This window comes from Melanaphis sacchari, unplaced genomic scaffold (assembly GCF_002803265.2).
Source record: "Melanaphis sacchari strain LSU unplaced genomic scaffold, SCAv2.0 Contig32_pilon_pilon, whole genome shotgun sequence".
In the NCBI taxonomy this organism is placed as follows: domain Eukaryota; kingdom Metazoa; phylum Arthropoda; class Insecta; order Hemiptera; family Aphididae; genus Melanaphis; species Melanaphis sacchari.
Genome location: NW_020271199.1, coordinates 3,500,557 through 3,515,694, shown reverse-complemented (window position 1 = coordinate 3,515,694; position 15,138 = coordinate 3,500,557). Strand labels below are relative to the sequence as shown.

Below are 15,138 nucleotides of genomic sequence, written 5' to 3'. Positions count from 1 at the left end.
TTTAGATACGTATGTATTTGAATTTATAAATAATTTTTCTTTCCAGTATTTAAACATAACTATTTCAAAAATATTATAAGTTTGATTAGGAAAAGTGTGTTACCTATCATATCATAATTTGTTGTGGTAAGCTTAATAAACTTTTATTTGTTTCTACTATTATTGATCGATTCAAGTTTTCTGAACAAATAAACAACTTTGATTACTTTGGAGAATGATGGGATGTAGATTGAAACATAACTGTTAGTCCCTCTCTCTACGATCTCCATTTATTAGAGTATCTAATCACATGTACAAAGTATTCTGTTATTATTTTTTATCAATTTTATGATTTTTAACTGCTCGCAAACAAAGATACATCACTACACAGAGGTTCACATATTTTCGACAACTAAATTTTAAATGGATAAACGAATATCAAGCACGTAAGGTGTCTAATGGTTAGGAAATGGAAGTAAATATTTGATAAATTAGGCTAGTAGGCTACACAGCTATTTTAGGCAAATAATATAATTTATTATACTTACGATCAATCCAAAACTGTATTCCAACGCAGAACGATGAGTTCCGACGTTATAGAAAAATACAGGAAACTGTGTCAAATAAAATGTATAAGACAGACGCGTGCACACAATAAATCCTTTCCAAGAAAACATCGACGATACGACACCTAAAATATATAAATATATATAATAATAATGAAATATGAGTAAAATGTAATGAAATTATTATACATCTAAAATAACTATTTGTAAATTAAACATCGGCTATAGGCACGAAGAAAAAAACTAAATATTACGAATTTGTCAATAAAATAATCTGATAGACTTTGAGCTGCGCTACTAAATATGCTAACGCCAAAAGAAAAATTGCATAATTATTAACTACCCAATTATAAAATACCTAAAATACCTTGGATACAAGTTACAACTAAAGTTGATTTTATTTGGACAAAAATTAAGATGAATATTTTAGATAAAACGATCACTAATTAATATTTAGAAAACATTTTTAATTATTTTTTCATTATAATTTATAAGTTATTAAGGAGTATTGATTACATAATGTTTTATACATTTATTTATATCATGTATATATATAACAATATATTAAAATATAAAGGGCTAAGTTAAAAAATTAAAAAATATAGAATAAGCAAAAGATACGAAGAGAAAGAAGACAATAATATTATTCATAACTATCCTTTTTTTAATAAAAATATTTATAACATTATATTACGTATTTATATAAATAGTCACTAATTAGGAATTACAATAACCACAGTTTAATCTAATTCCATTTTTTTTTGTAGCGGCCGCCTTTATGACTTACTTCCAAAAATGTTATGAGTAAGGTATGAAAATATTCAAAGGGTTAAAGTTGATACAAAAATAATTTATCAGTGTACGTAGTCTAATTATTACAAGCTTTAAAAAAACATATTTAAAATGAACAAAAATAGTCGGTAGTTACTAATTATTATTAGTTATGATACCACAGCAATACTGAAAATTGTTAAGTCCAAACGTGAATTGGATTATTATTTAAAAAACCGAATTCAAATAATAATTTACGTATTTTTATACACCCACAACCGAATTAAATACAATACTTAAGTCAAATTAAACGATTATGAAAAAAAATAGCATAAGGTAGTTCGGTTACGAATATATATATTTTTTTCTGACTCATTACAACCCACAGGTTGTTAAAAACAAGCGAGCTGCGAGCATGATATTAATTAAAAGACACATAAGCGATGCATGTAAACGGTTATTTTAGTTTTGTTTAAGTCAATGTTAATATTTTCGAAAAATATGACTTTGTATAAATTTATTTATTACAATAACTTAGCATATTTTTACAAAAAAATTGTATAAATATTATACATCAAAATATTTAATTTGCCAAAGTGTTCTAGTTCAGCTAATTGACGATCGTAACATTAAAGATATAAGTTAATGAAAAAAATCTGCAATAATATAAAATAGTATTCAAATTTCTAAAGCATAAATGTTTTATAGCCACTTATAGTCACTAAATTATTATTGATTGTTATGCGCAGCGAGTGATTTATTTAGAAGTGAAAACTGTTATTGTTGTTTTGAAAAGTATTGTACGTATTTAGTTTTTACTCCTAACTCATTATTATGTTTGTAAGTGAAACTATTTCTACACATTTTTGATTTTTATGTGTACTTTGATATATATTTAATTTCATAATCTGAAGAAAATTATAATTCCAATGCTAAAAACCTAACATTTTTTATTAATAACGATCATGTTTCAGACACGAATTGTCAAGCGATGAGATAGGCGTATATCAGGAAACAACGTGTAGTTATGCACTATCCACTTGTTTAAACTTTTAAAGATCGACGAATAAACAACTCTTTTAACTTTCGCTTTTTTATTTTGTAAATGACATGTGTGACGTTTTCACTGATAGGTCGTCACGAAAGAAAAAAAAAATTGACTGTAAAAACATGTTTTCACACTTCTAGTGCTGTAACACTAGGTGTTCGTGAGAATCATGGTAGGTACCATACCATCGAAATAAAAATGAAAAGTTGTACTGAAAAATCCCAAAACTAATTTAATTTACTTTTAAAAAATGTAAAAATACAAAATTATTAAAGATAACAAGTGTCGGCTACGTTATATAATTGCTCTGTGCAGAGGAGTCGCTGATGCAGACAAAAATTATAGTTTTATTATTTATGATTCATTATTGTAGTCTAAAATTAAATATTTCATGAAAATTCCTAGTGAACTAGATAACTTTGGCGATCATAACAGTTTTCGACCCCTCCCTTAGCCGTGCATATCACAGAACTTTACTTAGCCGCATTGTCATTATTATTATTAATTCAGATAATGACATACCTCCATTGCCTGTGTACGAAACGAATATAATCCAACTGAAAAATATGCACCAATATATTGGTGCGAATGCCGCATAATTGGCGGCATCGCTGGCATTATATACATAATCGATGTCACCCATTTTGGACGGGTGTATGAATGCTTCGTAGAAGAATACAATTGCGATAATCCATCCCAACTTGAGTTGGCCCTAAAGGAAGAAACGTTTAATATTATTTTGTTTCTAATAAAAATAATAATCTTCGCAATCTCTAAGTTTCTATAGATTTTCAGCTAAACACACACAAGGTAAAGATTATGTTTAAGCTTTTAAGCGACTCCGTTCAATAACAATAATACATCTACTTAATATGAAATAAAAAATATATAAGTATACTTAATAATTCCGATTTTTTAAAACTTTAGTCTAAAATTGCACTTCATTGTTTTCTGTAAATTTACATCAAAATGGGATATTTTATAATAGTTTTAAGTTTTAACAATAATTAAAAATATTATTATTACATAATTGAATGAACATTAACACGTTTGCGTTTACACATATTTTTTTAGGTACTTATTCCTCGTCGCAATTCACGGAATTAAAATTATTAAATTAAAAACAAAAATAGGTATAATATTATTTTTTGTTATTGCAATAGATCACTGACAAAGACATTCGAAAAATGAATAGTTATTAATACCATCGAAGTTACAATGGTCATACTAAGATGACAGTATAAGTATCAATCTACTATTGCGATAAATTTATAAAAAAAAATAGTATTTTTATTTTATTGTAACAAATAGTTTTACTAACACAAAGTTTGAATTAGTTACTAATGAATTACATTTTGAGACTATAATTTAGGCACCTTTGATTTATTAGATATTTTTTGGCCTTTTTAGAACTTTTTTATTTTTATTACTTTTCATAATTTCCATCAATAAAAAAATTTAAAACATATGAAATTTTCTTATAAATATTGTACACATTTTGAACTCACGTCCTACTTAATAACAAATATAATTTTTAACACAAAATATTTTACGCTAACTAGATTTTTATATTATTTAAATTATAATTCTTAAGTATACTACTTATGCATTTTACCTATTTTTCTCGAAATTAAAGTGCATTTTTAAGGTGTTTTAATGCATTAAATTCACAGCCTTATATATTACTCCCATAATTATAGTACCGACCTAATAACACTATAATTTCTAATTCTATATTTTTAATCATATTGTATGTACATTGTTAGAGCAACATAGGAATATGTTTTATAAAGTTAAATCGTTTGAAAAAAAAAATTAAATAACTAAAACATTATTATTTAATGATCAATTACAGTAATCTTAGCGGTCATTACTCACTACAACACAGCGATCAACAAGTCGAGTAAATCATTATTTATAGAATATGAAAATACAAAAAAAAAAAATTAGACTTACACTCTTCAACGGGTAATTTCTTCCTACGTAGCGCAGGCAATATCCCAATAGAATGCCCATAATGTACACAGTCAATCTGTGAGTGGGCAATATGTAGGAATAATCAGCTGTATCGTACATTTGTGAAACTCTATAAACGTGACAAAAAAGAATCATTTATTAATATAACAAATTTTAATAATTATCTACATTATATATAGTATATATATTATTCAGAGTTGGGCTTATAAGCGAAAGAGAGCATATTTCTATAGGGTGCATAAGTTTGCACAAATTGTAGAAATACCAAATTAAAATATACGTATACACAACATTTATTTTAGTATTTTTTTTTTATTTTTTTTAGCTTTAGTACATTTAATCAATAATCATAAGTAAAATTTTAACTTTTCTAGAAATATAATTACCCTATAGGGTAAGGTTAATAATATAATATATTATACCTATGATTCGTTTAAAATTCGAAATGTATAAATGAAAATGTATTTAATAAAGAATTTGTAATTTGTTAGAATGATTTAATCTTAATTTTGTTTTTTTTTTATTATTTTGAACATTATTTTAGTTCAAGATTTTACTTCAAAATTCATTATACATTCCTGTAATAATCTATAGGATATAATACTACATATTTTAATAAATAAATGTAGAACACAAGGAAAGTAAGTTAATTTTATAAATAAAAAAGTTATTAGTAATTTAATAATTACCTTATTAATTTAACGAGCAGGATAATTTTAAGAAAATTAATGATAACATTAACTAGTTTATATTTTACATTAACTTTTCAAAGTTTGATCATAAGCTTCAATAGACATTGTTTGTAAGTGGGTCATTCTTTCCCAATATTTTACTAAGTACTCAAACATTTCATCAAAAATTATTTATAAATTATGTATTTAGGATATCTCCAGGTTTTATTACAACAACCATGCATTTAAAAAATGTGTTTTTATTTTCTCAAATCGTGATGACTGTTGAAAGAAACAGTGGTTTTCATAAATATAAATAATTTGCTGGTGTTGCAATTAGGAACCACGATTAATTATGTAAAATTTACCTGTTGAAAGTTACACGCAATCGCTACGTGTATAACTGAGGTAGTAATTAATAAACCTCAATTAACTTTTTTTAACTGAGTTATGTTAATATTTTTATCTATATTAACATACAATTTTAAGAATAGAATATATTAATTTTTTGACCTATAAATCTATAACCTTTATGGTTTTATAACGTTAATTTATAACTATTATAATTTTGACTAACTCAATTAATTTCGTTTCATTAACTTTTCCAGCTGTATACACAAACCCACATCTAATAATGATATAACGATAGCAAAAATGTATATAAATTAATAAAAAAATGATTTACGAGCTTCCAAAATTGATAAACAAGTTCAATTTTTTCGTTAACGTCACATAATATCGAAGTAAAGTTGAGATGGTCGCTAGCCCTACAAGCGCCACCATGCTTTTTCTAGGCCACTTCCACAGTGTCCACACGAGCAACGGCGATATCATGAACAGCTGCGTGTCAATTCCAATATGATGCGTATGGGACAAACACTGCAAAATACACGTTAAGCATGTTATATTAAATGTATACAAATATGTTAATATTAATAATATTAAGTATAATATAATATATTAATATATCATGCAGATATTATATACACATGCAGAGCGAAGAAGTGTTGACATTACTCTAAAATTTGCACAAAAACACTTCCCCTATAAGAAAAAAATTATAATGTTCCCATGACAATAATATTGTCTATATCTGTGGACTGTATTTCTAAGTCATCCTGGTATGTCCGTAGGTAATACCGTACCGTATTGACTAATGAGTGTTAATAAAAAAAATTTTTTACAATATTTTTTAGAGTTTAATGTTATTTATAATACTATTTGACCTTAATAATTTATAATGTGTACAGTCATTTATTTTGATTTAAATTATTATTGATTCATATTGGAAAATGCTTAAGCACAACTGGTCAGTGTAAAAATACTTTTACACAATATATATTATACGTATATTCCATAGTCTACACCCACTTTGAAGAACATTAATTTTATGTTATAATTATATTAAAATTTTCAAAAAAATAATACTACAAAATACATATAAATTTGTGATCAAGTCGTTACAATAGTTAGTTAAAAAATAAGGGATCCTATACAAATAGTAAAATATATAGTTAATTTTCGGTTTTAGAAAAATTTAATCAACACTTTTTTTAAGTATACACAATTAATACAATCAAAACAACTACAAATTTAATATAGGCACTTAGGTATATGATGCTTTGACGGCATACAAAAATAATGTTTTGTTGGATGCACTTCAACCACTATTTTAAGTTAAGTACACTTATACAATATGGTATAAAAAGAGCACACGTAAGGATGATTGTTATTCGTGAATTTATCTTGTTTGTTAAAAATCAAATACGTTTATGAATTATGGTGATAACATAACCATGTAAGTACCTACTTGTTTTCAATTAACGGTTCTGTCAACCTGTACGTGTATACTTTTATTGATTTAACAACATCTGGTATAAGAATAAAACATGAAAGCGTTAGCATACTTTTAAATAATTAGAGCAGAAAAGTCATTGCACTATAAATACTAAAATATACTTTATATTAATTGCGTCATAATAGTTACTCATAATAATTTAAACTCAATATAAAATACTTAAATTACGTCGAAAAATTATTTATAGCGTGTAATTTATATATATATGAAAAAAAAAATACATAATTAAATATTATTGTTCCAATATATAATTTAAATACCAATTAGTTAATTATAAAACGTGTTTGATTAATAGAATTATCAGCTATTAAGTAATATTTAACGATAAAATCTATCAAAATTTAAAAAAAATATTCTGAAATTACTTATGAGTACTTAAATAAATTCTGCAACATAAAAACAATATTAAATGATTTTAATCGTTGCACGAAACTCGTCTGTTTTTTTATTTAAAAAGACTTATTAGTTATTACGTTATTTTCGTAAAATTACATTGTCCTATAAACAGTATATAATTCTTAATTACATTATTTTTTTCGTCTAATGACTTGATATTTGTAGCTTATGAATTATAAGTGTTATGACGCTTATGTCAAGAATAAAATATCTTCAAAGTTTCCTCACAAATAGCATAAATACAACTATAATGTACAAAGTATATTATATGTCTGAGTTTACAAAAACAAATTGTTTAAAAAAAAAATAATAATTAATAATGATAAACACAGTTATTTGCTCTTTTGGTGTGTAATTAACTTAAAGTGTTTCTCTCTTATAACTTTATCAACAATTTGTTGCGTTATGTTGTAAACAAATTTACTAACAAATAACTGATTATTTATTGAATACTGAATCGATGTTCGATTTTTAAACTTTAGAAAAATATTCTATCTAGGAATATTAAATGAAAAATGTTTGTGTATTTTAAAAAAGTAAAAACTTGAGCAATTATAATAATAATAGATAGAAAAATTAAATTAGAAATTTAGTAAAAATAATACAAAAAAAATAAAATATTCAATAACTAAAGCGAGATTGTATAAACTATGATTAAGTTATGATTTTTATGAAATGACATGTGTAAGCTGTGTAAAAAAGATAAATAAATTTAATAAAACCTGCTATAAAACAGATAAGATATATTATATTAACTGCTATTATTTTTTTTCATAATTTGGAGATATTTCTGATTCCAAACGAAATTTTAAGTATTGGTACTTTAATAATTGTAGTGTTTGATGTAAATAAAAAAAAAATGCGTGGCCATGCTCATACCAATAAATTAAACGTGTTTTTGTGCTTAAAATTAACAATAAAAGTTAAAGTTTTCTTAAATACATTTTATTTTATATAAAATTTATATTTATATTTAGCCAGAAACGCAAACAATGATTAGCATAAAACAATTTAAAATTTAAAATGTATTATAAAGCAAAAATTATGGTAATAAAACACGGGTAAGTAGGTACTTAGAAAAAAATTTATGTCAAAATAATATTTTAAATCAAAAAAATATTTTTGATGCCTCCATAATCATAATTTATGAACCAGATCCTGAAATTGAACTTTTGGCTGTAAGAAATAGTATAAGAAAATCCTGAAAATGCTACTGAAAAAATTAGAAATAATGTTGTGATAAATTTTAATTTATTATAGTTATAGATACTTACATTATAGTCATAAAATATATTTTTTTACAACATATTATTCATAAATTTTTTTTTTAAAATTAATTACCAAATATATTGTATGATATATACCTATCAAAAAATGATCGCAGTTAATATATTTATTTATTTTTTGTCACAATTTACAGTTGTATGCATCAATTTTAAAAAAAGTTTATTTTGCATAGCAAGAATACCCTTAACCAAACCTAAAGTTTGACAAAATAATTATCATTTACCTACTTATCTGACCTGTTTTTTTTTAACTATACACGCACTGTGTACAAATCATTTTGTAATATGATATAATATTTAGGGGAAGTTTATAAAGTGCCTAGTAATATTATCTGATTCTCATTAAATTACATTACTTAGAGCATAACATGGTTTATTTTTTACTAGTCAATGATATTTATATTTTAGACACAATAGTTCAAATCGCTGTATAGATGATAAATAATATATATATATATATAAATATAATATTATAAATAATATTTTTAACTTTTTATTAGAGAGTATATTACTTTTATAATTAGGTATAGTACATGCATCCTTGTTTATAATTACCATATTTTTGAAGCCAAAGTAATTGTGGATGAATAGGAAATTTCTCCACCACGTTTTTTCGCATATGTCGGCATGGTGTTTAACCACTAAATTCCATTGCGGGCCAGAGCCCAAATTTGGTAAGATCAATGTGCAGAATAATATTATGGCACCCATCGTCGGCACCAGTCTGCATCAAATGATAAATAATAAATATAATAACGGTTTACATAAAATTCGTGTTTTATTATATAAGAGAAATAAATATAGATTTCGATGAACACACAGTGTTAGTGACGGATCATTGAGCGAGATAATAAGTGAAGCACAGCTTCACACTTCTATAATAAGAGATAAAAAAAAATTAAGAATATTTTTTCAAAAATTATTTATTTTTTGAAATTGTCTATAAATATATTTTTTTAAAGATTTAATTAATCCAGAAAATTATAGATACGACAACAAAAAACTGTGACGTTGAAGCGGCTTAAATATTCACATCCCTCCACTAATAAGAAGAAACATCTATTTTCATCAGAAAAATAAATATTTTAGATTGCAAGGGGAGTAAAAAAATATACAATTAAATGTACAAAAAATATAAAATAATATCTGATTAAAAGATAAATGTTAATTTTTCGATCAGTTAGGAATGTAATTATAATAAACAAATGTTACTAAAGAAAATCGATAAAATGTCAAAATTTAAACATTCTTTATCATAACAAATATTTCCTTTCCTAATGTATAACTTTAAAATTATGTAATGTAGTCACGTTTATGAATAAATCTGTTATGTTCTTACAATCGTGTAACATGTTAGTCATGAGAATATTATTTTCTCAAGGAATTTTGAAAATATCTTCCTCACCACTAATAACACATTATAATCACATAATATATTTTTCAATTTGAAAGAAAAATATTTTTTATAATGTATATTTTTGAAGATAATACTATAAACTATTATCTGAGTTATCCTTCCGGGCTAGGTAATGTGAGGGATCGAATTTCATACATGTACGAGTGACGAGTACATTTAAAATGCAGTTCAACGAAAATCTCAAAGTTGGTAGCTTACATTGTATATAACAATATATTAGCAAGTTAATTACTAATTAGTATAATTTTTTAATATAAGTTATATCGATTAAACTAGTGTTCGGAAATCGGAACTTAATGCGCTAAAAAACAATAAAATATGTACTGAAAAGGAATTTATTTGTTTGCAAAATTCGATTATTTTATCATTTTTGCATTTAAGTTAAGAAAAGAAACTAATCGATTTACATACAATAAGTAATAAATAATAATATTATAATCTGTGTATTCTTGGGTTATAAATCTATTTCAATTTTATCATATTCATTGCGAACAACACGATTTCACACTTTCGTAGGTGTAAATCAATGAAAAATTGAAAAAGTATTTTAATAATTAAATAAGTTTCCTGCAGGAGTCAGCAGTTCCAAATTTGTAGTTTCACAAGGATTCTTTAAATACAATTACAAAATTAAAGTTAATGTAATAAGTATGAAAATCAAAACATGAAAATAAAATTTGTAAGTAATATTTTTTACATAATTTATTATTTTACTAACATTGCATAAGAAATAGCATTGATTTATCTAAATAACGCCTACTTGGTTTAAATAATTCCATAAATACTTAAATGTATTAAACTTTGTCCGCTCTGGATATAGACATATTATTGTTGATAATTTAACTTATTAATTTATGACTTAAATAGATTCCCGAGTAAATCAGGCATTGTTGTACTTATTATATTTCTAGTGGCGTACGTACCTGGCAAACCTAGAAATTAATTCTTTGGGCAAGTCAATAGTGCCCTTTCGATCTAAATGCTTTAAGAACGAAATGGTAGTCAATAATCCACTCATGAATATGAAGGGATCTGTATATAGGCTTGCAGCTCGCGCAATAACTGTCCATTGCTTTCCGAGATGCTAAAACAGATTACAGAAAATAATACAGGTATGTGATAAAGATTACATTTTAAATTAATTTTTTATCGAATGGTATTATATATCACACTTAGGATAGATGATTTAAAGATTAAGTATTTTAACGGTGAATTTTCAGTTATCATAAAAAATATTAACTAAATTTTATATAATATATAAAAAAAAAAACTATATTATAGTTTAAGTTATAGCTGTTATAATACTATTGTGGTTCTAACATTTTTCTATTATCCAAATTTCGGGTCTCAAGTATGTCGATATTACTGACTATCGATGTATCTAAGGATTGTCTTGTCTCATATTATACTAAAATCAAGTAACTAAATGTCTAGATCAATTATTCATTTTTCCTCTTTCCAAATTCCTTCTCCACCTCATTCTGTTTTACTCTTGAAAATATTGAAAATCTAAGTGGTTCTTGCATCTCTTTATTTGTACCTTTTGACATAAAATATGCACCTTCATGATACCTTCTTACTCATGGTTCTACTTATGCTTTGTCAAGACTGCCTTATAATATTTAAGTAAGTAGTTCTATTATTATTCATCTTTGTTTCTGAGTATTCTGACACTATCATCTTTTTCTTAATTCTTCATCCCTTGCTTTTTTTCTTTTATGAGATTGTTTTATTACTCATTAGTCCATTACAATCCTTTCGTAGAATTACCCTCTCAAAAAAGAAGATTTTTAAAGTTATCTCTCAACTAATATTTAGCTTATCCTAAATGTAAATAATTTATCCATGATCGCTATAATATATGAAGCATTTTCATAAATTGTAAAATTTAAAATCATATACATACTTTTGCTGTTAATAGTTGTGTTATTATATTGTAGTTGATGATCAGTTAAAAAAACACACCCTCAAAATTGTAATTGTATAGGTACTTACACAATAAACAAAAAATATTCTCAAGATTTTTTTCAAATAAATACATTTTCAATGTTACACGAAAAAAAATATCTAGGTTAACTAGTGGTGAATTAATATATAAACTAATGGTATTTATTTAAATATTAATAAATAAAAAAACCTAATTTTTACATGCGATATTCTAAAAAATTATGAAATATTTTTGAAACAATAAAACTAAAATTTTTAATTGACTTTTAATTGATATCTTAAATTTTTAAGCATTCAATAAAATTCAACATTATTATGTTTTTAATGATTTTGTGAAAAAAAAATTAAAAATAAGCAAAATAAAATATTTTATTTGTATTTTAATATTAGTATATTTTACTAATTATGCAACGCCTACCAATATTGCTATGTTCCAAACCATACTTAACTTATTACAAGTGTGGACTTTAATTTAAGCACCCCTATGTGTTTTGTCTTTTAACTTTAAATACGTACCTAGTTAGTTTTAACCAATGTAATTTTTTTAAGAATTTATTATCATTTTACATTTGTTTCTCTTTATTTTTCACAACAACTTACGCAATAAATCATAACACATACGCTTGCATGTATTTGATAATTCTGTTTACGTGGAAATTACATGTAAACTTGACGGACAATAAAAAAATTAACTTTGAGATGTTTTTGTAAATTATTAAATTACAAAAATAATGATATTTATTAACTATTTAATTGTTTATATTATAACAATAATGACACGACTATAGAATCACAATGGTCGTTCGGGGGTTATTCTATTTAAAGTTAAGTATACACTTGATACGACGCAAAACGCAGAACGACGGGCCAAGGTGAAATCATCAAACCGTCGTGATCACAATTATAAAAAAGCGCTTTTCCTGGTGATTCATTATGCCGATGCATACATGTATACTTATACTGAAATTGTTTCGGTTATTTCCCCTTACATTATCTCACGTTCGAATTTACAAACAGCAGCATTAAATAATATTAGTACGTCATCATTGTTGACAGGTGATACCGGAAAATATCATGACAACAATAAAGAAATATTAGTAGGTACCTATACAGAATAAGTTTAAAATGTACAATATTAGTCGTTCGTTTAGGTCCATTTAATTTTGTTTTTATAATCATTAATTATTATCTATTTGCCTTTTTTTTTCATCTAACTATAATTAATTATTACCTTATTATTATGTATCTGTCTTATCACAGAAAAAAACCATTTTTTTTTTTTTTTTTTATTATAATTAAGCTAATTTAATAAAAAGGTCAACATTTTTATTTTTTACTGTTGCATAGAAATATTATGCTTATTTATTATTATTTATATAATTTAATTTATTTGTTTTATATGCATACAATTCCATAACTGATAACAGTTATATTATTATAGAACAAAAATATTAAAAATGAATAGGATAGTGTGAGCAGATTCAGATTCTTGGATAATGAACCTGTTTGCTCTTTTAAACAAGGACATAAGCTTTCACTTAAAAAAAAAATAATAATAATAATAACTTCCAAAAAATAAATAAATTAAACCTTCGTTAGTGAATTACGAATAATCATGAACCAATAATCGTCATGTACGTATCCTTTTATAAATTCATTAATTATAAATACATAATATAATCATTACCTCAGTCATGGCAGTTCTGTTTGAATAAGGGTTAAAGAACATCGCCATCGATTTATGGGACGCTAGCAGCATGAAAGCATTCAGCGCACGGATCCCGTGAACTGACCTTATGTCTTCAGGTGACTCATTAACGCTCAACAGTTGCCGAACATTTCTTATCAATGAAAACGAGTGTAGTACTTTGAACAAGTTTGCTGAAAAAATTACGTAAAAATTCAGTCAATATCAATCAATAATAAATAATAATGGCGTATTACATCGACCACATGGTACACTCACTTTCTTGATTCAGGAACATATTGTATTTGTCCATAATAGTAGACAACATTATGATCACAATCAAAGTTCCAAAGATCGACCTGTAATTAAATAAATATAATATGGGCACACGTTTTTCGTTGCAATTATTAAACGACAATTTATATCTATAACACAAACATAGGCTAACCGATTTGTGTACGTTTTTAAAAGCCATAATTGAGAATTTCAAGTTTTGAAAAATTATAAAATTTAGAAAAAAATATACTTTAGATACAACATTTTTTTTAAATATATGTTTATGTATATAGATAATTTTAGATAATTAATAGTACTCAGTTGTCAAAATACACAGTTGTTCGCAATAACTTAAATAATTATAATAAGTTTATATGATTTTTAGTAAGTTATTTATAGTAAATAAAATTAGTTATTAATCAAATATTTTTGTATACATTAGGTATACGATTAAAATCTAAGCTCTAAAGTTATGCAATCAATTATCAGAGAAAGATAATAAGCCAATTTTAGTTAATACAATTTAATGATAGAATATAATAAAACATATAGTCTCCATTTTAAAATGAATACTAGTTTAAAATAGTTTAAAATTAATTAAGAAAATAAAAAATGTACAAGTTGTTTTCGTATTTTGGACTTACATTGCGATTAATGAACCCGTTGTCGGCACAATAGATGGTCTAAACGTCTGACACATTTCCGGATCAACTTTGAGACGTAAATTTAGTTCGGTCGTGTCTACATACTTTGACAGCAATAAGTACATTTCGTGTTCTATATCAGCTGGAGAACAGCTTGCTGGTGCGCAAACAGCCCAGTTTATGGTGGAAAACCTTGGGACACGATGGCCAGGCTGAAAAACAAATGTATGTTCGAGTAAATCAAAAAATTAAAATAAATGATTTATTAATGATAAATATCTCATTGATATGTAAATACCAAGTCAAGTATACTTAGTTGCATTTTAATATGCTTAGGTATATTAGAATATTGCTTATTATCAGAACATCAAGGGGCAAAAACTATTAGTAATGACTAATGAGGAATGTGCAACTTATCAGTTATATAGTACATAATTTTCAGAGTTACATACCTATACATATTATTATACCCTTACATTGGTTATAATTTATATTTATTGATAATTATTAATAAATTATAATATTTTATTCATTTCTTTTCACTATTCTTAATAATATCAAATATGTTTTATAGGTAATTATTAAATTAACCACAAATACATATTGGTTTACACT

General features: G+C 24.9%; 1 protein-coding gene across 1 annotated transcript in view; it reads right to left on the bottom strand.

The window, feature by feature from the left end:
* The window catches only part of LOC112596605 (nose resistant to fluoxetine protein 6-like), a 79,691-nt gene that overhangs the window by 3,303 nt on the left and 61,250 nt on the right, over nt 1-15,138 (bottom strand). Inside the window, exons 4-12 of the mRNA XM_025342369.1 lie at nt 14,524-14,735; nt 13,883-13,962; nt 13,604-13,797; nt 10,893-11,053; nt 9,108-9,276; nt 5,698-5,891; nt 4,321-4,450; nt 2,887-3,076; nt 528-670 (exon numbers count right to left, since the gene is read on the bottom strand). Of these exons, the coding sequence (XP_025198154.1) occupies nt 528-670; nt 2,887-3,076; nt 4,321-4,450; nt 5,698-5,891; nt 9,108-9,276; nt 10,893-11,053; nt 13,604-13,797; nt 13,883-13,962; nt 14,524-14,735 (1,473 nt within the window). The remainder of the gene's footprint in view (nt 1-527; nt 671-2,886; nt 3,077-4,320; nt 4,451-5,697; nt 5,892-9,107; nt 9,277-10,892; nt 11,054-13,603; nt 13,798-13,882; nt 13,963-14,523; nt 14,736-15,138) is intronic.